At 44.5% G+C, this 26,966-nt stretch overlaps 1 protein-coding gene across 1 annotated transcript in view; it reads left to right on the forward strand.

Annotated features, from left to right (window-relative positions):
- Window positions 1-26,966, forward strand: part of LOC142379047 (nidogen-1-like) — a 104,922-nt gene that overhangs the window by 60,802 nt on the left and 17,154 nt on the right. Inside the window, exons 11-15 of the mRNA XM_075464125.1 lie at window positions 3,866-4,009; window positions 7,696-7,824; window positions 15,024-15,266; window positions 15,643-15,815; window positions 16,829-16,955. Of these exons, the coding sequence (XP_075320240.1) occupies window positions 3,866-4,009; window positions 7,696-7,824; window positions 15,024-15,266; window positions 15,643-15,815; window positions 16,829-16,955 (816 nt within the window). The remainder of the gene's footprint in view (window positions 1-3,865; window positions 4,010-7,695; window positions 7,825-15,023; window positions 15,267-15,642; window positions 15,816-16,828; window positions 16,956-26,966) is intronic.

Consider the following 26,966-nt stretch of genomic DNA (forward strand, 5'->3'; position numbering starts at 1 on the left):
GCTCGATGGCACTGTGCGAAACAAAAAAGTTTTCCAGCTGATTGCCGCAAAAATGGCAGAGAGTGGTTTCAACTGGACCGCGAGCCAGTGTGGCATTAAGCTGAAGAAGCTTGGAGGTGGTTCGAAATTATGGATGTTATTTGTTATCTGCTGTTATTTGCTATTTACGCTTCGGCACGCACTCCGCCCACCCCTGAGGGTCCCCTTTGTACAGTGAGAACGCAAGCTGACCCCAAAGCGACCCGACACATACCGTACCGTTCTGAACCGACCCGTACCGGACTACATAGTTTATGGCTTTAATGGGACTCATTCTAGCACCCACTTTAGGCACATTCCCACCATTTTTTCCTGCATTCGGACATACAGGAACTCGGGACCACGGCCCTCAGTTCCTAGAACCATTTTAGCTCCTTCCCCGAGGCTGGGTCTTTTCTGGGTTCTATAGGAACACATATGACGTAGGTGTTTGGTGGTTGGTAGCTACGCCCCATTCTCAGATTTCCGCCTCTTCATTTCCGCTTCAGTTCCGGCTAGATATAGTCGGACTCACCTCGACGCATGGCTTGGGCTCCGGAACCAGCCTCCTCGAGAGGGGTTGGACTCTCTTCCACTCTGGAGTTGCCCGCGGTGAGAGGCGTAAAGCAGGTGTGGGCATACTTATCGCCCCCCAGCTGTGCGCCTGTACATTGGGGTTTACCCCGGTAGACGAGAGGGTAGCCTCCCTCCGCCTTAGGGTGGGGGGACGGGTCCTGACTGTTGTTTGTGCTTATGCACCGAACGGCAGTTCAGAGTACCCACCCTTTTTGGAGTCCCTGGAGGAGGCACTAGAGAGTGCTCCTCCGGGAGACTCCCTCGTCCTGCTGGGGGACTTCAATGCTCACGTGGGCAATGACAGTGAGACCTGGAGGGGCGTGATTGGGAGGAACGGCCCCCCCGATCTGAATCAGAGTGGTGTTTTGTTGTTGGACTTCTGTGCTCGTCACGGATTGTCCATAACGAACACCATGTTCAGGCATAAGGGTGTCCATATGTGCACTTGGCACCAGGACACCCTAGGCCGCAGCTCGATGATCGACTTTGTAGTCGTATCATCGGACTTGCGGCCGTATGTCCTGGACACTCGGGTGAAGAGAGGGGCGGAGCTGTCAACTGATCACCACCTGGTGGTGAGTTGGCTCCGCTGGTGGGGGAGGAAGCCGGTCAGACCTGGCAGGCCCAAACGTATTGTGAGGGTCTGCTGGGAACGGCTGGCGGAATCCCCTGTAAGGAGGAGTTTCAACTCCCACCTCCGGCAGAGCTTCAACCATGTCCCGGGGGAGGTGGGGGACATTGAGCCCGAATGGGCCATGTTCCGTGCCTCCATTGTTGAGGCGGCCGACCGGAGCTGTGGCCACAAGGTGGTCGGTGCCTGTCGTGGCGGCAATCCCCGAACCCGCTGGTGGACCCCAGTGGTGAGGGAGGCCGTCAAGCTGAAGAAGGAGTCCTATCGGGCCTTTTTGGCCAGTGGGACTCTGGAAGCAGCTGATGGGTACCGACAGGCCAAGCGGAACGCAGCCTCGGCGGTTGCTGAGGCAAAAACTCGGGCTTGGGAGGAGTTCGGGGAGGCCATTGAGAACGATTTCCGGACGGCCTCGAGGAGATTCTGGTCCACCATCCGGCGGCTCAGGGGGGGGAAGCGGTGCATCGTCAACACCGTGTATGGTGAGGGCGGGGCTCTGCTGACTTCAACTAGGGACGTCGTGAGTCGGTGGGGGGAGTACTTCGAGGGCCTCCTCAATCCTACCGACACGCCTTCCGATGAGGAAGCAGAGTTGGGGAGCTCGGACGTGGGACCTCCCATTTCTGGGGCTGAGGTTGCCGAGGTGGTCAAAAAACTCCTCGGTGGCAAGGCCCCGGGGGTGGATGAGGTCCGTCCTGAGTTCCTCAAGGCTCTGGATGTTGTGGGGCTGTCTTGGTTGACACGCCTCTGCAGCATCGCGTGGACATCGGGGGCAGTGCCTCTGGACTGGCAGATCGGGGTGGTGGTCCCCCTCTTTAAAAAGGGGGACCGGAGGGTGTGTTCCAACTATAAGGGGATCACACTCCTCAGCCTCCCTGGTAAGGTCTTTTCGGGGGTACTGGAGAGGAGGATCCGCCGGATAGTCGAATCTCGGATTCAGGAGGTGCAGTGTGGTTTTCGTCCTGGCCGTGGAACAGTGGACCAGCTCTATACCCTCCGCAGGATCCTGGAGGGTGCATCGGAGTTCGCCCAACCGGTCTACATGTGTTTTGTGGACTTGGAGAAGGCGTTCGACCGTGTCCCTCGGGGACTCTTGTGGGGGGTGCTCCGGGAGTATGGAGTGCCGGACTCCTTGATATGGGCTGTTCGGTCTCTGTATGACCGGTGTCAGAGTTTGGTCCGCATTGCCGGCAGTAAGTCGGACATGTTTCCTGTGAGGGTTGGACTCCGTCAGGGCTGCCCTTTGTCACCGATTCTGTTCATAATTTTTATGGACAGAATTTCTAGGCGCAGCCAGGGCGTTGAGGGGGTCCGGTTTGGCGACCTCAGAATCGGGTCTCTGCTTTTTGCGGACGATTTGGTTCTGTTGGCGTCGTCAGGCCGTGACCTTCAGCTCTCACTGGAGCGGTTCGCAGCCGAGTGTGAAGCGGCTGGGATGACCATCAGCACCTCCAAATCTGAGACCATGGTCTTCAGCCGGAAAAGGGTGGAATGCTCTCTTCGGGTCGGGAATGAGATCCTTCCCCAAGTGGAGGAGTTCAAGTATCTCGGGGTCTTGTTCACGAGTGAGGGACGAATGGAACAGGAGATTGACAGACGGATTGGTGCGGCGTCTGCAGTGATGCGGGCTCTGCACCGGCCCGTCGTGGTGAAGAAGGAGCTGAGCCAGAAGGCGAAGCTCTCGATTTACCGGTCAATCTATGTTCCTACCCTCACCTATGGTCACGAGCTGTGGGTAGTGACCGAAAGAACGAGATCGCGAATACAAGCGGCCGAAATGAGTTTCCTCCGCAGGGTGTCTGGGCTCTCCCTTAGAGATAGGGTGAGAAGCTCGGTCATCCGGGAGGGGCTCGGAGTAGAACCGCTGCTCCTCCGCATCGAGAGGAGTCAGATGAGGTGGCTCGGGCATCTGGTGAGAATGCCTCCTGGACGCCTCCCCGGTGAGGTGTTCCGGGCCCGTCCCACTGGGAGGAGGCCCCGGGGAAGACCCAGGACACGTTGGAGAGACTATGTCTCTCGGCTGGCCTGGGAACGCCTCGGGGTCCCCCCAGAAGAGCTGGAGGAAGTGGCCGGGGACAGGGACGTCTGGGTCTCTTTGCTCAAGCTGCTGCCCCCGCGACCCGATCCCCGGACCAGCGGAAGATAATGGATGGATGGATGGATGGATATTCTGCAGGGAGAAATATGCAAATCGCTTCCCACTTTTTTTAGGGACATTTTTTTAAACAGTTCAATGATTTTCTCACACATTTGTTGACAATCTAGAAATCATCTCCCCATCTTTGCCTCTCAAAAACTTTTCAGGGATGCTTCCTTTGGACCTAATCAAGATTACAATCACCTGTTTAAAACAACAACATTATCTTTTGTGACTCATTTACTAATTCTAAACTGCTCCATTCCAACTTTTTTGGAATGGTTTGCACACTTGGAATGCAAAAATAGTTATATATTAACAAACGAAAGAAATGTTGAGAGATTTTCTATTCTGCCTCCACATTTTTCTGATTTTGCCTTGTACTGCTTAGCTGCTCAAAACAGCTGATTCTAAGAACGTTCATGGGACAACTTTGTCTTGTCATCTACCAATGATTCAGTCTGGCTCTGTAGCTGCTCTGACATGTTGTCTCCCTGGTTTTACAGAGGAGAACCGCCCAGTTGATCACTGCCAGAGAGGAAGTCATAACTGTGATGTTCCAGAGAGAGCGCGATGCAGCTACAATGGAGGCTCAGCCTACATATGTTCCTGCCTGCTTGGGTATGAGGGTGATGGCCGTGTGTGTCGTGGTGAGTTCACAGCTGTGCGTTAGCTGAGTTCACAGCTGATCCTCAGTATTTTAACTTGTACCAGCACCAGCTTTAAAATAATCAATGATACAGTCTGTGTTGAAGGTCACAGATTAGCAAGGGCTACATCTGAGCTCTAAATTTATATTTACCCTTGTATTAATTAAAACCTATGTCTAACGTATAAATCCTAATCAAATGACAGGAGAAGAGGAAATAGAATAAATCTAGGTTTAGTATTTCATATCAGCATGTGTACACAAACACACAGAAATGCACTCAACCCAGCACCCTTCAAACTACAACCAGTCGAAGGGAATAACACAGTCGTGTTACAATACAGTATCTTTCTGTCAAAACTTGTGTCTTTGCATTTCTGTGGGTGTCACTTTGCCACATATCTCCCACTTTAACATTGTTTCAGTACAGTACGTTCTGCCACAACACCATCAGTAATGGATGAATCCGTGTTTGCTGCTCAAGTGCACATGTTTATGGCAGCTGATGGTATGTGTGGGACTATATGGCTATCAAATGCAGTTCCTTTGCCTGCTCCAAAAAGGCACAAGGAACACAACAGTGTCAATATCAATTTTATACTTTTTGAGAATCTGGTCATCTTTTATCAGCTTATCTTTTATCTTTTATCAACAGGGAAGTATAAAAAAGTAAAACAAGAAATTGAGCTAAAAATGAACAATATTGCTGTGACTGATTCAGATCTACTGACAAATGAATTTAATAATTATTTTCTCAATTCTGTGAGGGAAATAAGTGAGTTATTTCCATCTCCTGATCTCAAACCAAGGTCCATTGATCTCACACAGCCTGTTTTTAATTTACGTGAAATAACAGGGCTGGAAGTGTCCAAAATTATTGGTTCACTAAAAAATTCGAAAGCTACAGACATTCATGGACTAGACACTCATCTCCTAAAATTATGCAAAGAGTCCCTTATTGCACCAATAACACACATGGTTAATTTATCACTTAAACAGAGAGTTGTCCCATCGTCCTGGAAGTTGGCCACAGTCACCCCAATCTTTAAATCTGGTGAAAGGTCAAATATATCCAATTATCGACCAATCTGTATACTTCCAGTCGTTTCCAAGGTTGTTGAGAGATGGGTAGCAAATATTATAAATGAACATTTAAATAATAGTTCCTTTAGTTTACATGCAATGCAATTTGGTTTTAGAGCAAATCACTCCACTGAATCAGCAAACAGCTTCTTTATAGAAAAGGTGAAAAGTAAATTGGATATATATCACTGTGTTGATGCAGTGTTCCTTGACCTTAAAAAGGCTTTCGACACTGTTAACCATGAAATTCTCCTCACAAAATTAACAGACTTCAATTTCTCGCCAGAGGCAGTTCAGTGGCTTAAATCATACTTATCCTCAAGAAAACAATGTGTACAAATTGACAGTGTAAAATCATCGGTCTTGGATGTCTCTGTCGGTGTGCCGCAAGGATCAATACTAGGTCCTCTGTTATTCTCCCTGTACATAAATGATCTTCCCAAAACATGTAATAATGTGAATTTCCAAATGTATGCAGATGATGCTGTAATTTATACTCATGCAAGGAGCGTTAAAGAGGCAGCTTTTATTCTGACCTCAGCCATGGAGCAAGTAAATGACTGCCTTTTCAAATCATGTTTGCTTCTCAATTCCAAAAAAACAGTCTGTTTGATGTTCTCAAAGCAATCAAAAGAAATACAAAGTTCCGGAGTATTCTTGAGAGGAGAAGAATTACAACTTGTCACAGAATTCAAGTACCTCGGCGTGATACTTGATTCCACTTTGACCTTCAAAAATCATATTAAAAAACTGGCCAATACTGTCAAATTTAACCTTGAAAATTTTAAACAAATCAGGTCTTTTTTAACACTTGGTGCTGCCAGAATGTTTCTCCATTCAATGATTTTAACTCACATTGAATACTGCATCACAAGTTGGTCTCTCACCACAGCTAGCAATTTGAAATTAATTGAATCACTGTACAAAAAATCTCTTAAAGTTTTTGACTGAAAACCCAATTCTTTTCATGTATGTAATGTTTTAAACAAGTACAATCTTTTAAATTTTGAAAATTTTATTAATTTTAAGTATGCATGCTTCATTTATAAAGCGCTACATGGACTAGCCCCACCTCCAGTGTTTACCTTGTTCAAACCTAGAAATTCAAGTGGCCCGAGAACAAGGGCCTCCTCCAGAGGAGACTATGAGGTCCCCCACAGGAAAACAACTTTTGGACAGAACACTCTCTCTGTGAGGGCCACGAACATCTGGAACATACGGGAGAGCCCCACACTGATCAGCTTTAGAGCTCAGCTCAAACTATGGCTGAAAGCAAACCAGTCATGTGACCATTAGACGCTAAACATTCCCTGTGATGCTTCTATTGTATATTATATATTTTTTATTTATTTTATATTTTTTTAATGTATTTTCTTTCTTGTGTATTTGCCTGCCTAGGGACTATGGATGAAAACTAGCCTTGTAGCTATAATCCGGCATATTTACATTTGTTTTTATACTGATGTTCATTAATGTGCATTGCATTCAAATAAATAAATTAAATTAAACAGAAAGATATGAAGGAAACACCAATGTGAGCAGCAGATGAAGAATTTCTCCTCTGAGATGGCCAGATCGTAGATGTTGTATGTACAGGGTAGACAATGATGTGTAGATTTAAGCTGTGTCAGACCTTCTGTGATTTTCATAGCAAGACTTTTCATGCCATCTGTTGCCGGACTCCTTGTTCTGACGGAAATTATTTATGACTCGATGCGGAGGCTCACTCTTGTGCTGCACAGTGGATTTGCAAATGGTCTCACTCCTGCATTGTTCTTTTGGCTGTCCTTGGCTCACTTCAGTGAGCTGTAAACTGAGGAATATTTCTAGATCTTAAATGTATCAAGAGTGGGTGTGAACAGAGAACAGCAATAATGGAGGATGAAATGAAATGCACGGCATCTGAATATTATGACGTACCTCATAGCTTTTTTCTCAGACATTTAGCAGAGGTTTCAATAAAGGAGAAGACATCAAGCGCGGTACTTGTCTGTGATTCTCAATCAGTGATTTTCTGTTTATCGAGGCCTAGTGAAGACCCTGAAATTTTTTTCCTGTTGGGCAACTTGTGATGCTAAGACTGCTCATGTTGATGGCAGCATCCACTCACATATTTTGAACCTGGCTTGTGAGAAATTGGCTGCTTAAGCAAAAATAACCAAGTAAAAGAAAATGATTTGAGGATGAGCCATTAGTGTCCACGAATGGGAATACAAGCCTAGAAAGTCCACGATTTGTCCCTTTATTGTCTACTAAATCTTTTGACCCTTGAGGGTCCCATCCTTAAGTGGGGGACTCTTGACATGGAAAACGGATCATTTCTGCTAGTGTAATCCATCTTAAATGGTTGGTTCTGATGCCCTCATTATTTCCAGATGTTTTAACCAGTCTGCTGACAAAAGCCCTTTTTGAATCAAAGTGTTGTTGTGGCAGAAGTGAGTTTTGATGATCCTCAAGGTGATGTTGTAAAATATGAAATAAAATATAGACAAACACAGTCTGTTAAATCTCAATGGATGATGGTTGTGTGATTTATTCTTTTTCCTCAGGTGAATCAGTAGCCGGTTTTTCATCCTTTTTTAAACATTTATTCCACCTGTACAGATGTGGACGAGTGTCAGCAAGATCGATGCCACAGTGATGCCCTCTGCACCAACACACAGGGCTCCTTCCGTTGCCAGTGCCGTCCAGGGTTCCAGGGAGACGGCTTCCAGTGCAGCCCGGAAACCTCTGGTAGGTAACAGCCACGTCTGACAACTACCTGAGGAAGGTTGTTGGTTTAAATCTCCAGTCTAGTTACAAATTTCAGTGATGAATTTGCAAGACTGCACAGACAAAGAATAATTCTTAAAAAGAATAGTAATAATGAGAAAAAACACAGTATTATTATTCATTATGGTTAGAGATTATTATTGTCATTACATGAACTGTCCAACATGTACCTTTCTCACTGGCAGGGGGACGACTGCGTCAGTTTAATTCAAAAATATTATTTTTATTTTATTTTTAATTATTTTTGTTATTTTTTTGCATCCCTCTTTACATTTCTGTTATGTTTTATGTGAGTCAGCTTGAGCAAGGGTAATGTAAACCTTCCTTGTTATGGTTCAGTTGTGTAAGTGCTGCACAGACTGAATGGGGGTTTACAGACAGACAAAGAGAAGCTGTCTAAACTCTATGGAGACATTTGTCTCGAAAAAAACATTCTTGCCATGGTTGTGTAGGAGTAGGTACACAGAGACAGGGTGGCATGGGGGTGAAAGATGTTAGTGAAGTGAACATAATGTTAATACGCTTAATGTTAGACTCAAACACTGGATGACGTGCTCCTGATGTTGCCAATAGAACAACGAATGTACTGTATAGAAAAAATGTGTCAATGGCCCTGGTCTGTCTTCGTCCTCAATGCCAAAGATCTCAATTGTTCTCAAAACTCTAAAAAATCCTTCAGTGAGCCACAAGGAACTGCATTTGATAGCAACATAGTCCCACACATACCAGTTAGCTGCCATAAACATGTACGTATGCACTTGAGCACCAAACATGGATTCATCCATTACTGAATACATCCAACTGATGTAGACTGCCCCCACATACAGATAAAAACCAAGCATACGCCTTTTCCTGCTCTATAAACTGGTATTTATAAAGGAAAAATGCCTAGTAAGAGTAAATGCACAAGTTCATAGACCTAAAACGCTGTTATAGAGCTTAATTTCTGCCACAAGAACTTTCCAAGGATCATGGTTCTTTTGGAAATTGTTTATCTCTAATTGTATGACAGTAATGATGTTTTAAGGCACAAATAAAAACAACCACAACCCCTCAGCAACATGCAACATAATATGTGGATGTGGCATGATAATTTCCAGTCATCTCACTTGTTATCTACGGTACATCTGGATTAGCTTTGCTCACTTCCTAATTTGAAAGTTTGTGATTAGTAAAGCAAAAGGAAGAGCTTTGTCTTTGGGGCAAGTCTCATTAAAATTAGAGGATCTGGCTTAAAGGCTCTAGCATGGTTGCTGCGTCTGCTCGCGCGAGCGGTGTTGATGACGTCACGAGTTCGTGCCCGCCATATATAGTGGCGCAAGTCGTTGCGCCAGTAGTTGCAATTTTCTCCGTCACAGAGGTGGCGCTGCTACGTGAAGGTTACCGCTACAACCACGAAAGTGGAGAAGAAAACAATGAAGAGCAGGAACACTGTCATTAATGATACTGCTGCAGTATTCGGATAATTTTATTTTTTTAATTCAGTTAAAAGAGGTGATGGTCTGAAGCCCCCGGCATCACCACTTTTTGAGTCTCTGCCCTCTTCTTTCCTTCACGTATCTGTCCCGTAGCTTCTTCCACACATTCTTACAGAACTCTCCCTCTTTCCCCAAAGTTCTGCCCATCTCTGTGCACCAGTTTTGGGAGTTTATGTGTTCCCTGTGCTGTTTCATTGCAGTTTCGTACAGGTGCCTGTACAAATGCACCTCCTCACTGAGACTGGTCTCACAACCGTCCATCCGGTTTTTCGTTGGTGGTGCCGCCAAGTTACAAAAATCGACTGGTGCACGACACCGCGCTGCGCCGTCTTTTCAAGGGAAGCGCCAGGCCTGATACGTCATTTTGACGTCACGGTCCGCCACCGCCGTGACAGACGCGTCAACCAAGCTAGCGTCTGGAGAGGTAGACTGTAAGAATGTGTGGAAGAAGCTACGGGACAGATACGTGAAGGCAAAGAAGAGGGCAGAGACTCAAAAAGTGGTGATGCCGGGGGCTTCAGACCATCACCTCTTTTAACTGAATTAAAAAATTAAAATTATCCGAATACTGCAGCAGTATAATTAATGACAGTATTCCTGCTCTTCATTGTTTTCTTCTCCACTTTCGTGGTTGTAGAGTAGCGGTAACCTTCACGTAGCAGCGCCACCTCTGTGACGGAGAAAATTGCAGCTACTGGCGCAACGACTTGCGCCACTATATATGGCGGGCACGAACTAGTGACGTCATCAACACCGCTCGCGCGAGCAGACGCAGCAACCATGCTAGAGCCTTAAGACTGCTGGGCCTTTGAGGAAAACACATTTCCTTGAAAATATCTCTGTGCTCCAAACACAACCAGTCAGCTTCAACAGAAGCCACTTTAAAAGAAAACTTTTACAAAATTAAAAGGTTTGACTTCTGGAGTGTAACAAGAGCTGTAATCTTTACTTTTAGAACAGCTGCTTTAGTCATGAAGGATGAACAAATGTATCTAAAATGTTGCAGTTTGCGAACAAAAAAACCTGTTGAAAGACTTTGATAGATTAATACCTGTTGATAGATTATTTCCTTTTTTTGCTTAAAATTTTAAAAACTTCTTTCTCTCCTCCATTTGATTTAATTAGCTTTTTTTTGGTGGGTGTGTTACCTCTTCCCTTCTTCTTCTTTTTAACTTTGTATTTCATTCCCTGGTTTTGCACTCAGTTTGCTTGTCAGTTCCTTGCCTGTCTCTAATCCTGTACTTTTGTCATTCTTCCTAATCTAGGGCTATCTATGCATGGCTGATCTGAAGGGATGCAGGTCACTGTTGATCATGACAAACAGTAAAATCCTAAATATGTGTTCCAGTCAGCAAAGTTATAAAACTCTGTGAGTCTACGGCAGTGATATATATATGAATTTTTTCCTTGTGGATTAGATGAGTCATATTTAGCTTGCAGACAGCTGATTGTCTGACAGCAGGTCTGGTTGTCAGTTTTTCTCTTCCTGGTTTGTTGTTATTGTCTCTTGGAGGTTTGTTCTTGACCCAAAGTTGCAAACTCGTTCAGTGATTCCAGGTGTCAGATGCTGCAAGCTAATTATAGCTTTACTCCTCTGTACCAAAGTTTTCTCATATTTTCATCCACTTTATGACATTCTTGGCTGCTGAGAGGCATCATTTAGTGTCCCCTGTCAAAACTTGTCACCACATATCTTACTGTAAGCAGCACACAACAGTTGGTCTTTGATCTTCACCCTGTTAGGGGTCCTCTCTCTTGTGTGATTGTCTGGGAGCAGACAAGGCACTGTGAGTACACCCTGCTGTCTGTCGGGTGGGACTGTTTGGGCTGGCGTATGGTTTGTCTTGCAGATAAAAAACCTTTGAGGATCTGAGTGTGAAGAGACTAGAGGCTCTCCCAGATGTCAGTGTGGCCTTTGGTTTTGACCGCAGAGATAAAGAGCTCCTGCTTGTCTTTAATCTTCAGTTCTTTCCATATCTCACACACATTCGTCTGCTGCTGCCACGTACCAAAACGTTTCAGTTCAGGAGCAGATATGTCCCAAACAAACCTTTAACCAAAGCTAAGTTCAGTTTTCAGTGTTGTCGGATTGTTGATATTGCGCTTGCTACATGACATGCTTTTCTTGTGATCAATAGTGTTAAACACGTAATGTCAAGCCTTATTATCAAGCTTTATTTAATTATTTGAATGGGTGAGTGAATACTTTTGGCAATATTGTGTATATATATCATTGGACTGCACAGTGGTGTGGTGGATAGCACTGTTGCCTCACAGCAAGAGGGTTACTGGTTCAAATCCCAACCTTTCTGTGTGGAGTTTGCATGTTCTCCCTGTTTATGCAAGAGTTCTCTACGGGTACTCTGGTTTCTTCCCATCATCCCAAAACATGCATGTTAGGTTAATTGGTATTTCTAAACTGACCCAAGGTGCATGTAGTGTCTCTATGTGACCCTGTGATTGACAGGAGTACCCTGCCTCTCGCCCAATGACAGTTGGGACAGTTGCGACTCTGAATTGGATTAAGCGGGTATAGAAAATGGATGTGTATATATATTACAGTATATATAAATATTAGGGCTGGACGCGTTAACTCTTTAGTATCGCGTTAACTCACTAATTATTTAACGCGGATAAATATTTTATCGCGCATTAACGCAGTTTTTTTTGGGGGGAGGCTTTTGTGCCTTAAATGGATAGGAAAGTTCAGAAAGACAGGAAGCAGGGGGCAGAGAGAGGGGGAACAACACGCAGCACTGAGCCATCCGATATGGGACTCGAACCGGGGCCAGCTGCAGCAAGGACTATAGCCTCTTGTACACGGGGCGCCTGCTCAACCCACTATGCCACGGACCACCCCTGTTTTATTACTTATTTTATTATTCTAAAAGTCTGTTGCTCACAGGCTTTTATTTTGTAAAAGTATGTTGCTGTCTCCTGCGGAACTGGAAAAGAAAGTAATTGGCAGATCCACCAAACATGGAAAAGGGTACAGAACTTTTACTCGGCCATTTTCAATTTAAAGTTCTTCCAGAAGGCGGAGCCGACAGAACCAAAGTCATCTGTAAACACTGCCAAGTTTAAATGTCTCATCACTGCAGTAGTTCCAGTCTAAAATATCACTTAAAGGCAAAACACACAACTGATACCAGCAAGTCATTCAAGGAAACAGACAGTGGAGAGAGGCTTCTACATAAAAACTACATAAAAATGCTGATGTTAAAAGTGTGTTTGCACAACAAATGTTATGCCACTTTCATTCATATGGCAGCACATTTAAAATAAAACTAAATGTATATATATATATATACTCCTGTTTCAGGGTATCTGGTTGCTTGAAAGAAAGCGGCGATGAAAACGCCTAGAAAAAAAAGGGTGGACACCAGTCCTCAGGTGTTTTTTGCAGAAGTTGGATCTGGCTCAAACATATTTGTCACCAGCATTCTTTGTTTTTTGTGATAAGTCTGTAATGTCCCATATTTTGTCTCTTTTCATGTTCGAGACAAAAAAAACAAGATTTCACCCGATGGGAGTTTTTGACACCTCTCAAAGTGTTTGTCTGCCCTAAATGACAGCATTGTAGACATGTGTTTGCAAAGCCACATCACAGAGAGCCTGCAGAAGTATATTTGGGCCACAATAGATAGACACATGTCTCATTCAATGCTTGAGCATGGAGGAGCCCTCACAAGTGGCAATGGGTACTGATTACATTCAAATAACTGATTAATTATTTGGTTAAAAAAATGTTTGAAACTACAGCATATCTTAACCTGATTTATATAAGGTTAATGTCAATTGTTAATAACCTGTTGAATGCATTATATTACACATGTATAATTTCCTCAGAGGACAGGCGACTTAAGATTTAAGTATCAAGAGAATTTTTAAACCTCTTAAACTGCTTGGATTTTAAACAGCATGTCACACAGCAGAGGACACACCCTGGACCTGGCCTGTCCGTGGGTGTGTCCTCTGTTGTGGACCTGGCTGTGTCTGACCACTACTGTGTGTTTTTTAACGTCACCAGTTGTAATCAGCGGGAGGCCCCGGTGAGAACGGTGAGGAAATGCAACCTAACTTCTGAAGTGGCTGCAAATTTTGTCCAGATTTTACAGAGCACTCCTGCAGAGATTTTACCAGCACCTTGTGATTTTATCGTTGACAATTTTAACATCACTCTTAAGTCAATGCTGGACTCAGTGGCTCCTCTTTTAACCAAAACAGTTGAGACAAAACCTACACCCCGTAGAGAAATGATTAAATGAAGAAATGAAGAAACTGCAGGAGTGCTGAAAGGAGATGGAGAAAATCAAAACTAACAGTTCACTACCAAATTTTACGCCAACAACTCAAAACCTACAATAATGCAATCAAAATGGCAAGAATTTCCCATTTCAAAAAACTAATCTCTGACCATAAAAACAATCCCAAATTCCTCTTCTCCACCATTAACTAACAGAAGTTTTAGCAGATCCCACAAAATAACATCAGATACTCTCTGTGAGGACTTTGCCGACCACTTCAGAAGTAAAATTGATGACATCAGATCCAGTCTTTGATCTCAACAGTTTTTAGCTGTCACCACACCTGGATCATTGCTTTTACCTGAGGAAACACTGGAGAATTTTGCCCTGGTTCATGCGAGGACACTTGGTTGAGTTTTCTCCCAGGTGAACCCTACAACCTGCCTTATAGACCCAATTCCTGCACCGTTTTTTAAAACATTTTATGTATTCTTTGAGGAGCAGCTTTAAAACATTGTGAATTGCTCTCTCAGACACTTTTCTTCTCCACCTCCATTAAAACAGCGGTGGTGAAGCCCCTTCTGAAAAAGAGCAATTTAGACCCAAACATTCTTAAGAATTTTTAAGTAAAATATTAGAAAAACTGTTTTTTAACCAAGTAAATGATTTTAGAAAGATGAACAACATTTTAGAGAAGTATCAGTCTGGTTTTATGTCGAACCACAGTACTGAGAAAGCCCTTTTAAAGATTTTAAATGATACCAGGTGCAACTTAGATAACCATAAACTCACAGTCCTGGTACTACTAGATCTTACCGCCGCCTTCGATACAGTAGACCATCACATTTTATTAAACAGACTGAGGAACCTATGAGACCAAGTGTGGGGTTCCCCAGGGGTCCTATTCTTTTTAATCTTTACATGCTTCCCCTCTGGGATGTTGTCGTGTCTCCCGATGAAACAGGGTCACTCGATGCCCTTTTTAACTGCATTTTAGATATTGAGTCATGGATGGCAGCAGATTTCCTACAGCTCAACCAGGACTAAACTGATGTTTTAGTCATTGGTCCTGAAGGCCAGAGAGAGAAACTTTTAACAAATTTACAAGATCTTAAACCATCAAAAACTGTAAAAAAGAATCTGGGCATGATTTTTGACTCTGAGCTTAGTTTTATTCCACATATCAAAAACATGACAAAGATAGGTTTTTACCATCTTAAGAATATAGCCAGAGTCCGCCCGTTTCTCTCTCAGGCCAGCACGGAGGTGCTGATGCATGCTTTGATCTCTTGTTGTTTAGATTACTGTAATGCCCTGCTCTCTGGTCTTCCAAAAAAGAGTATCTCTAATCTTCTGCATTTTATGACAGAGATCGTCACATTTATGTCATGTCTTTTGTTGATGTCTCACTCTGACTGTTTTTCTGTATCCTCAGAGCGTGAGATGACACCGTGTGAGTTACACCGAGAGAGAGTTCAGGCCACCAGTTCCCCCAGGTCTGGTTTCTTCTCCTTTTTTCTTTCACGGCCCACCAATGTACAGTACATCCCCCAATGTGACGAACACGGAGCCTACGAGCCAACGCAGTGCCACACGAACATTGGGCAGTGTTGGTGCGTGGATGCCAATGGCCAGGAGATCCCCAACACTCGCACTGGGCCTGGCACTACCCCTCTATGTGAGTCCTCTGCTTAAAACGGTATTTCTCAATAGAGTGGTACCAGCAGCAGAGCTGGACAGTGATGAAAAGTATGCATTTATCTTTTCTCAGGCCAAATAGAAGCAGTTGATATCGTTTATATTCTGTTTCATGAATGTTAAATGATACACTAAATATGATAGAATGTGTTTTGAAGTATTGTATATCCAAGACATGATACATATACCTTTGGACACTTTTTTTTTTCTTTTTTAGCTGTAACAAATGTCTGGACTTTCCAGACGTTGTCTATTAATCATGTCTTTGCGAAAATAAATGTCATCTCCATGACTTGATTGCAAGCATCCAAATCTAGAATCTGTACACATCCACTTAAAACTCTTCCCATGTACAGGTATCAACCAGGCTGTGACTCCCACTGCGGTGGGTCCTACCCCACGGCCCGATGTTCACCCCATCGCTTCTGGAACACATCTGCTGTTTGCTCAAAGCGGAAAGATCGAACACATTCCACTGGACGGATTCAGGATGAAGAAAGAGGAAGCCAAACCGCTGCTTCACATCCCTGTAAGAACAAACTTCACTGCTTACAGTCTTCTACAAAAATCACTGGAATTCTCCCCCGGTCTCTGGGTTTATGGAAACAGTTTGTCACCTTTATAGCAGGAAACAGAGCAGAAAAATCAAATATTAAAAAAAAGAGAAAAAAGGAGAAGAAATTTGTTAACTATGGCATCTAATTAAAGGAGTTTGACAGTAATTTTTTTTTCATCACAAGATGTAGTCAGATCTATTACCACTCTGAAAGAAACAGCTGCCACAGTAAACAAAATACATTATCACAGGTGAAATGATTACATGAATATTCATAAAAAAAGTTCAGTTAGTGTGAAAAATTAAAATATGAAAAAGAAATGAGATTCAGTCTATTAACGTGTGCCTTTAGCTATCTTTAAACTGTTACCAGAAAATTGTGAGTCAAAAAAGGTTGAAAATGGAAATTACATTAAAAAAACATGCAGTACTTTTTATATTTATTTTGACTTTCCATACTGTCTGCTTTGCTATGAGACTGTGATGACATAACTCTAAAGAGTTTTGGTCTATGAATTGTGAATCAATTAACACCTAAAACTTGTGAAAAATTTTTCGCTGTTAGGAATGATGAACAAAACCAGAAAAACACAACCAGAATCTTTCTTAAAAAAAGGAGTAGATAAAAAAAAAAAACGAAGCTTGAGCACAAATCTTCATTAGATCCCTGTAAATGGTGGCAAGTAGCCAAATTATCTTTTTAAAGGGTTTTTTTTGGTGACATTTGGTCCTCGAGTGTTAAATTGCTCAGAGATGCTTTTTGTTAAGAATTTAGTTTGACCACTTGTCACCATTCCTATTTCTGCTGAAAAACTTCTCTAATTGTCTCCTCTCTTTCATGAAGTCTGCATGTTATCTGTTGCAAAACAGCCTCTATGTGCTGCAAATGAACACAAGACTGCCTGCGCGTCTTCCAGCCAGTTGCCTCAGACAAAAGACTCTTTGAAAAAATGTCTCCAGATGAATTAAACTGTGTTTTCTCTCAGGACCGAGTGGTAATCGGCGTGGCCTATGACTGTGTGGACAGGATGATCTACTGGACAGACATAACTGGACCAGCAATCAGCAAGGCCAGTCTGGATGGAGGTGACATTATTCCAGTCATCAGTAAAGGTACAGCATCCACATCAGCCTCCAGTTTAATACCAGTGCATGAACATAACCAATAAGGAGGAGGGCTAACATATAATCTTTGCATCTCACAAACCTGTAAATATGTTTTACCTATTTTTTTTCAGGACTAATTTAGCTAAGTAGTCAAAGGTGAACCTCTTCTTTATTTTGCCTTCTTGAGGGACCAAGACAGTCCCTTAAATTTTTTAATGTTAAATTTAATGTTTCACATCTGTATCAAAAATGGCTGTGTTCCACAAAATAAGTCAAATCCTGTCTGCTGTCCGGTGCTTTTTGAGGTCTTCAATTCAAATGTTGAATTCACACTTTGTCTTATTCACAATAACAAGTCCTAAAGACATTTTAGCATGTGAACAACTCCTCTATTGTCTCTTGAAATGTGAAAACATTCTAAATCTTTACTGAACTACCAGGTGTGTTATTGCAGAAAGCACTACGTCCAATGGTAGGATTCAGGTTATCATGACCTTTACATCTTGTCAAACATTTCAGTTTAGATCAGCTTAATTTATTTAAGTTGAGATTAAATTAGTTTTATTGATATAGCACCAAATCCCAACAAATGTCCTCTCTAGGCACTTCAAAGATAGAGCCAAATTCAAGCCAATTACAATCCAGTCCATTGTAATACAATCAAATCCAATTAATTCAATTCTAAATTAGTCCAATTTATACAAAACCAATTTTTAAAAATGGCCGAGTAAATCAAGTTCTCATTAATCACAATCCCCCAAGTGCGCACGAAAAAAATGCTGCTGTGAGCCATTTGGATGGCTCCCTTATTGTGACGTCACAATAAGGGAATTTGCATATACCTGTCGTGTCCCCACCCACTCCCCACCCTCTACATTAGTTGAAGATCCGCCATCTTGTATCGAGCATACGAGCGCAATGCCTACGAAAGGAAAATCACACATGAAGTGTTGTGTTGTTGGCTGCACCTGTGGTGTGTTTCTGGAGACACAGGTGTCCAGCAGCAGATTCTGAACGTGAAAGGACGCGGGAATAAATACAGATGGCGACAGCGATACAAATAACAACCCCAGACTCTTTTGACTTTTCAAGCCCAGAAGAGTGGCTGCGGTGGATCCGCAGATTTGAGAGATTTCGCATTGCAACGGAGCTTGATGAAAAGCCAGAAGAATACCAGGGGCCTCATGTACAAATGGTGCGTACGCACAAAATAGTGGCGTACGCACCTTTTCACGTCAACGATCAGATGTATCAAGAACGAAAAGACCGTGGAAATGTGCGGTGCCTCACGGCAGCTTCAGGGCTGGCGTACGCACGTTTCTACAGCTGTTGATTCTTTGGCGACACCTAAGGTGATGTTGGGAAACTGTTCTAATAAATAAATGTGAAAACAATTAGTCCTCAGACAGTGATGTGCACATTTGAGATAGATGAACAATCAATACTGATAAACAATTAATACACCCATGTGTCTCCATTTACACGAGTGGATATAAAAGCAGCGCAAAGTGGTGCAATGCACACCATTAAAAACAATGGCTGCTTTAGCAGTATTAGAAGACTTTGCAAATGGTGCAATTCGAAGAGAGCGTGTGTTCACTACAACAGAGAGGATTTGCTGGCATATGATGGCGACTGACTCATTAGCCATTTTGAGGGAAATCCTCCTAGAACTGTGCGCAGAGCTGCGGCCGGCGTTGGAGCGCAACACAGCGAGGAGCCATCCGCTGCCTGTGCTCACAGGTGATGTGCACACTGGGGTTCCTATAGCAACCGGGGCATCCCAGAGGGAGCTGGCCAACCGATAGGGACTGTGCCAGTCTACCCTGAGCCGAGCCATGCCAGCCGCGTGGGGCAGAATTATCCGCATCTCAGCCATGTATATCAAATTCCCACAATGCAGTTGAACAGGCCAACATTAAAGCTCAATTTGAAGCGAGAGCCGGTTTTGTAATCGGAGCTATCGACTGCGCACACATTGCTATAAAAGCGCCATCACGATGAATTTGTATGTTAACAGGGAACATTTTCATTCGATCGATGTAAGATCATGATGCGTAAATGCAATTAACCAACATTGTGGCGAGGTGCCCTGGTTCAACACACGATTCATACATTCTGAGTAACAGCATCGTTGGGAACAGACATACAGGGTGGCACTGTGCTCGATCGGTGGCTTCTTGGTGAGTAACTTCATTCTTGTAATTGTCCTAATATTATTCCCCGTGACGCGCATTGAGTATGTGCGCCCCCAGTTTCTATCCCGTCTTCATAGCATCATAGTCGGTGGTTAACGTTAGTTTCTTGCTGTTTTTTGCTGGTTAAACTTCAGTTTAAGATCTTTCTAACAAGCCCCTGATCGTCTTTGTGGGCAAATGTTAATAGCCCCGTGCGTAAAGTGTGAAATGTCTCAATCAGCCTCACCTTTTCCCCGGCGCACTTCTGCACGTTACTGTATGAACACGTTGTTGTGAGTTACACAAAAATATCGGTATTTAGGTTGGGGGTAATCAGAGTCACCCACATGAGCTCCCACCACCCCAGAGAGAGCAGTGTCATCCATTGTTGCGCCGACTCTCTGTTCAAACAGTCGGTCACCCCCCCACCCGCCTGTTTTGGCCACACTGTGGCGGTGGGCAGCCAGTCTCCGCTTCACATCCACAGCACTTCGTACATCTACTCGCAATAAAAAAAATCACCATGATCACCATCATCGTCCCCACTGCTCTCGGACTCGGACTCCGACCCACTTTCACTGGCAATGGCTGGCTCGAACCTGTATGGTTCTAGCCCCAATCCCTCCTCGGTTTCTTCCTCAGGCTCTTCATTGTCTTCTTCATTGTCATCAACAATATTAGGCTCGAAATTTGCCGTGAAGAAGCTGTCCAGGTCTGGCAAACTGCTGGCTTCGCTACTAGAACTACTAGTATCAGACATGGTGATTGTTCCAGCAGTTGGCACGCGTGACGTCACGCACCTGTCGTCGGTTTGCCAAAATTCGAGTCAAATGTGGTGATAGTTTATTGGGCCTAATCAGGACTATCCAGGGGCCTAAAATTATTTTAAAATCATAAAAAAATTCCATGGTATATAAGGAATCGATCTGCTATTTCAGTTTTGTGCAAAAAATCACCTTTCTGTAGGCCTTTAAGAACAGATGTGCTACAGCGACTGCATGAAGGACATCAGGGGATCTCAAAATGCAGAGCCAGAGCAAGAGAATCAGTCTGGTGGCCTGGCATTTCCACCCAGATAGGTCAAATGGTGGAAAGGTGTGAACAGTGTCAAAAACACAGAACACAGCTCAAAGAACCACTGCTGTCCACTCCACTTCCAGACCGCCCGTGGCAGAAAGTGGGTATGGATCTATTTGAGTGGTCCAAGAGAGATTATCTGTTGATTATAGAGACCATTTCTCAAGATACATTGAGATAGCAGAGCTCAAAAGCACTTCGGCTGAGGTGACGGTTAAAGCTATTAAAGAGGTCTTCGCCAGGCATGGGACTGCAGAGTTTGTCATATCAGACAACGGGCCGCAGTTTTCATCAGCGGTGTTCAGGGAATTCGCAAAAGAGAACAATTTCATACATAACACAAGCAGCACCCGCTACCTTCAAGCGAATCACAGCAGAGCACTGCTGGCTTACAGGTCCACCCCACTAGTGCACAGACTCACCAGCTGAACTGCTGATGGGGAGAAATCTGCGCACATCTCTGCCCCAATCAACAACCAAGCTGTATCCTAAGTGGCCAGACCTGCAGGCTTTTCGCAAGGAGGAAGAGAAGGGAAGGTGTAGGCAGGTCACAAACTACAACCTGAGACATCGCTCAAGACCTCTCCCAGAACTGTCTGCTGGTCAAAAGGTCTGGGTCACCACGGAGAGAACTACAGGAGCAGTTGTCAGATCAGCCAACACTCCAAGGTCATATATGGTGACTGATAGAGGTCTCCTGAGGAGAAACAGAAGTCACCTCCGACCTATAGGGACTGTTACGAGAGTTGGTCGGGTGACAAAGCCGCCTGATAGGCTACGCCTGTGAATAAAATGGAAGGTTATGTTCACAGAAAGAGAAAAGTGATTTGGGATGTTATAATCCATAAGTCTATGTTACAGTTCTGGAGTTAAACACAAAAGTATGCTAAAGTTAAATGTGATAAAAGGATACTGTGTTACAGTTTTGTTTCATTGTTAGTTCACAAAGAAAGCACAGAGAAGATGCACAACAGGTTATTTGAATGTGGGAAGACTTAGCTATAAGGGGGAGGTGTAGTAGTAGTAGGACTACAGGTCCCAGCATGCCTTGCTCGCAGGATGTTATATGTGTGTAATGTGCGCTACAGGTTAGATAGTAAACGGACTGTTGAAAGATACACCAGTGTCCTGCGTGATTACTATACAGTTTTCACAGCCACGAACAGGTCAGCCTGTGTGAGCTGCTCCACCGGCCGAGGGGGAGCGCTCCTCCGCGCCAGGCCGCTCACCGCTCTCCTCTCCCGGGCCAGCCACCTGAAATAAGTTGAGAAAACACTTCTTTTCTGGCCATGAGCGAAGTGGTGAACCCATCCACGCAGTGAACATGTGGAAGCCTGCCGGGGGACTGAGGCTCGCCTTCAACTCAGCGGGACCTCGCGCTGCTGTCGCCGCGATCACCTGTCTGCTGGTGGCCGGGATGCTCGTGCTCACTGGCGGACACCAGAAGGAGCTGCCGGCTGCAGGGGGCGCGGATGTTTTCTCAACTTATTTCAGGCGGCTGGCCCGGTAGAGGAGAGCGTTGAGCGGCCCGCCACGGAGGAGCGCTCCCCCTCGGCCGGTGGAGCAGCTCACACAGGCTGACCTGTTCGTGGCTGTGAAAACCACCGGGAGGTATCACCGGCAGAGACTGGAGCTGCTGCTGGACACCTGGGTCTCCAGAAACGCACCACAGGTGAGTCTGGCTGGAGACTGCAGAAGCTCTGCACTGAAAACAAATGAACCCTTAATTCATAGGGATAGATAGATAGATAGATAGACAGATAGATAGATACTTTATTGATCCCGGAGACCTTGGCGGTCTGATCCTCGGCTACTGAAGCTGGCTCTTAGGACGTGGAACTTCACCTCTCTGCTGGGGAAGGAGCCTGAGCTGGTGCGCGAGGCTGAGCGGTTCTGGCTAGATATAGTCGGACTAACCTCGACGCATGGCTTGGGCTCCGGAACCAGCCTCCTCGAGAGGGGTTGGACTCTCTTCCACTCTGGAGTTGCCCGCGGTGAGAGGCGTAGAGCAGATGTGGGCATACTTATTGCCCCCCGGCTGTGCGCCTGTACATCGGGGTTTACCCCGGTGAGCGAGAGGGTAGCCTCCCTCCGCCTTAGGGTGGGGAGATGGGTCCTGACTGTTGTTTGTGCTTATGCACCGAACGGCAGTTCAGAGTACCCACCCTTTTTTGAGTCCCTGGAGGAGGCACTGGAGAGTGCTCCTCCGGGAGACTCCCTCGCCCTGCTGGGGGACTTCAACGCTCACGTGGGCAATGACAGTGAGACCTGGAGGGGCGTGATTGGGAGGAACGGCCCCCCCGATCTGAATCAGAGTGGTGTTTTGTTGTTGTACTTCTGTGCTCGTCACGGACTGTCCATAACGAACACCATGTTCAGGCATAAGGGTGTCTATATGTGCACTTGGCACCAGGACACCCTGGCAAGGCCCCAGGGGTGGATGAGGTCCGTCCTGAGTTCCTCAAGGCTCTGGATGTTGTGGGGCTGTCTTGGTTGACACGCCTCTGCAGCATCGCATGGACATCGGGGGCAGTGCCTCTGGACTGGCAGATCGGGGTGGTGGTCCCCCTCTTTAAAAAGGGGGACCGGAGGGTACATCAGGAACATCCCGTCTCAGAGTGATGCAGAAAAACTAGTCCATGCATTTGTTACTTCAAGATTGGACTACTGTAATTCTTTATTTATGGGCTGTCCCACATATTCTCTGAAAAGCCTCCAGTTGATCCAAAATGCTGCAGCCAGAGTTTTGATGAGAACTAACAGGAGAGATCATATTTCTCCAGTTTTAGCTTCTCTTCATTGGCTCCCTGTTAAATTCAGAATAGAATTTAAGATTCTTCTCCTAACATATAAAGCTAGTAAGTAATTTTTATTTATAGAGCACGTTTAAAACAGTTTCCACTGACCAAAGTGCTGTACATATGATATGGCTAAAAAAAAAAAAAAAAAAAAAAAAAAAAAAAAGCAAATCAGAACAAGCAAAATATAAAAGCAAACACAAAGAGAGTAAGAAAGACAAATACAGAAATGCAATTGACAAATAGACAGCACTAACAAATAAATAGCAACAGAACAGAAGACACTTGAATATAAAGAGAGGAGAGAGATGGAAAGCTAGGAAGCAGGGAAGGCCAGGGAGTATAGGTGGGTCTTGAGCCTTGATTTAAAGGTGGTCACAGAGGGAGACAGTCTAACATCTGGGGGAAGACAATTCCACAGACGTGGGGCTGCTACTGCAAAAGCTCTATCGCCTTTTTGCTTGAGGCGGGTGCGGGCCACAGAGAGAAGACCCTTGTCGGCAGATCTAAGGGACCTAGATGCTGAGAGGGGATGGAGGAGGCCTGAGATATATGAGGGAGCCAACCCATGCAGTGCCTTATATACAATCAGCAGGACTTTAAAGTGGATCCTAAAGCTAATGGGGAGCCAGTGTAAGGAGGCCAATACAGGGGTGATGTGTTGATATTTTTTGGTGCCAGTTAGCAGCCTTGCAGCTGTATTCTGTACCAATTGCAGACGAGAAAGTTGGGACTGGGGGAGACCAAGATAGAGGGAGTTGCAATAATCTAACCGGGATGTAACAAATGCATGAATTACTGTTTCTAAGTCCTTGGGAGACAGGGAGGGTTTGAGATGGGAAATAATTCTCAGCTGATGGAAGCTACTCTTGATAACAGAGCTAATCTGCCTTTTAAAACAGAGCTCTGAGTCAATGGTGACACCTAGATTTTTGGCATGTGGCTTGACAAAAGGGGAGAGGTGGGCTAATTGTCCTTCGATCAGGGGCCTAGCTTTAGGAGGGCCAAAAATGATGACCTCTGTCTTACCATCATTTAGCTGAAGGAAGTTACTACTCATCCAGCGCTTAATATCCTGGAGACAATCCAGAAGAGGCTGAATGGAGTTATCAGATTTTAGGGGCAGGTATAGCTGGGTGTCATCGGCATAAAAGTGAAAAGAGATGTCATAACGCCGGATGATGTCGCCAAGGGGGAGCATGTATAAACAAAACAGCAAAGGGCCCAAAATGGAGCCTTGCGGGACCCCATAAGAAACAGGAGCTGAGGAGGAAGAGGAGCAACCAAGGGATACAGAGAAGGTTCTGTGTCTGAGGTAGGAGCTGAACCAGAGTAATGCTGTCCCCTTTATGCCTACCCAGTCCTCAAGACGGGATAGGAGGGTGTTGTGGTCCACAGTATCAAACGCTGCACTGAGGTCCAAAAGAACCAGGATCGCATTTTGACCTGAATCTAAAGTGAGAAGCAGATCATTGGTGACTTTTAGCAGAGCCGATTCAGTACTGTGGAGTGTTCTAAAACCTGACTGGAAGGGCTCAAGGATGTTATGCTCAGTCAGGAAGGGAAGCAACTGGGCCAGCACTACTTTCTCCAGTACCTTGGAAAGGAAAGGAAGTTTAGAGATGGGACGGTAATTATTTAAAGAATTTGCATCCAGGTTGGGCTTTTTAAGCAGGGGTTGGACCACTGCATGCTTAAAGCAGGCAGGGACAGCGCCAGATGTCAGACAGGAGTTGACAACTAACTGTATGGAAGGGCCCAGCACATCAAAAGCATCTTTAAAAATAAAAGAGGGGACAACATCACCAGGGGAAGATGTGGGTTTCATACAGAGGACTATGTCCTTGAGATCTGCCAGCGATACATCAGCAAAGTGACTAAAAGTAAATAAAGGGCCTGAAGACACCTTAACTGCGGGGGAAGGCAGAGGAGGGGGAGAGAACAGTGCTCTGATGTTTTCAATTTTATCAATGAAAAATGTCTTAAATTTCTCACAAGCATCAGCATTTGTGAAGGGAGCCGGTGAGAGTGGAGGGTTGGTGATTTGATTAATAGTGTGAAACAGGATTTTGGGTCTGTTAGCATGTTGATTGATAATATCAGAGAAGTATTTAGCTCTGGCTGCTTTGGCAGCTGCCTGGAAGGATGCTAAAGTAAATTTAAAAATGTCATGGGAGATTGTAAGACGGTCTTTTAGCCATTTCCTTTCAGCTCTCCGGCAGGCCTGCCTGAGTGAGCGGGAGGCATCATCTAACCAGACTTGAGATCTAAATTTTGGGCGCTTGTGACAAAGAGGAGCTACCATATCCAGAATGGCTAGGCAGGAGGAGTGGAAGAGAGCAACAATATCATCTGGGCTGGATGAGACAGAAGAGGCTGAGGACATGGTAGTAGCAATGGACTCTTTGACAAAAAAGTCAGAGAACTGAGCTATTGACTGAGAATTTATACAGCGAGAGTAGCGGCCAGTAGCTTTAGCAGCCTGCACAGGGTTAGAGATGACAAAGTTAAATAAAACAGGTAGATGGTCAGAGAAGGACGTTTCCTCAACCATAATATTGTCTACAGAAAAACCATAAGATAAAACAAGATCAAGGGTATGACCTAATATGTGGGTGGCTTGATCAATATGTTGACTGAGACCAAATGCATTCATAGCATCACAGAACTCTTTTACCATTGGCTTATCTGGGCAGCATACATGAATATTAAAATCACCCAGTACTAGTAACCGGTCATGCAATGACACAAAATGAGAGAGGAAACCTGAAAATTCAGCAATAAAATCTTTATCTGGTTTAGGAGGTCTATAAATCAACACACACACCAGCGAGTTCGTTTTAGATTCCACTGTCATGCATTGAAGTTCGAAGGTACTGTAAATCTCTGTTGGAAGCGACCGGATTTTCACGGCATTTTTGTATACAAGAGCTACGCCACCACCTCTTCCAACACGTCTCGGGGTACTAACAAATGAATAGTTTGTGGGACACAGTTCACCGAAGGCAGCAGACTCACCAACTCCGGCAACAATCCAGGTCTCCGTTAGAAACAATAAGTCCAGGTCATGACGGCAGAGAAAGTCGTTCAATATGAAAGTCTTATTTAGCACCGACCTGCAGTTGACAAGAGCTGCATTAGCCACAAAGTGAGCTGCGGCTTGATGACATGGCGAGTAGTCCAATGAACGAATGTTTCGGGGGAAGCTCTTAATGACCGAGCTCCATCATATCTTAAAGATCTCATTGTAAGATATTTTCCTAACAGAGCACTTCGTTCCCAAACTGCAGGTTTACTTGAGGTTCCCAGAGTTTCTAAAAGTAGAATGGGAGGCAGAGCCTTCAGTTATCAGGCCCCTCTCTTGTGGAATAAGCTGCCAGTAAATGTCCGGGAAGCAGACACCCTTTCCACTTTTAAGACCAGGCTTAAAACTTTCCTTTTTTATAAAGCTTATAGTTAGGGATGGCTCAGGTGATCCTGAAACATCCCATAGTTAAGCTGCTATAGGCCTAGACTGCTCCAAGGTTCCCCACTGTAGTACGAGAAGCCAAGGAAAATCCTGTTCAAGGTCCCAGGGGAACTATAATCTTCCCCAGCTGTTACAGGGCAGGAGGTGGGATCAGACTGGACAGGTCCTCTGTGGGCTAATACAGACACAAACAAGACTATCATACACACTTACACTTACACTCACATCTTTGGTCATCAATTGCACCCAATTTTCAGTTAAATTCAGCCCACTGTTAGATTAGATTAGATTGTACTTTATTTATCCCACAACGGGGAAATTCACTTGTCACAGCAGCAACAACAGACATGAAACAAGAAATTAAAAAAAGATATTTAAAAAAACAAACGATATTTTCGTTAAAAAAGACATTTTTTTTAAAGAGAAAAAGCAAGTACTAAAAAGTAGAAAAAAAAAACAAAAAACATGCCCTAATATACTACTCAAAGTTATAGAT

This window comes from Odontesthes bonariensis, chromosome 4 (genome assembly GCF_027942865.1).
Source record: "Odontesthes bonariensis isolate fOdoBon6 chromosome 4, fOdoBon6.hap1, whole genome shotgun sequence".
NCBI lineage: Eukaryota > Metazoa > Chordata > Actinopteri > Atheriniformes > Atherinopsidae > Odontesthes > Odontesthes bonariensis.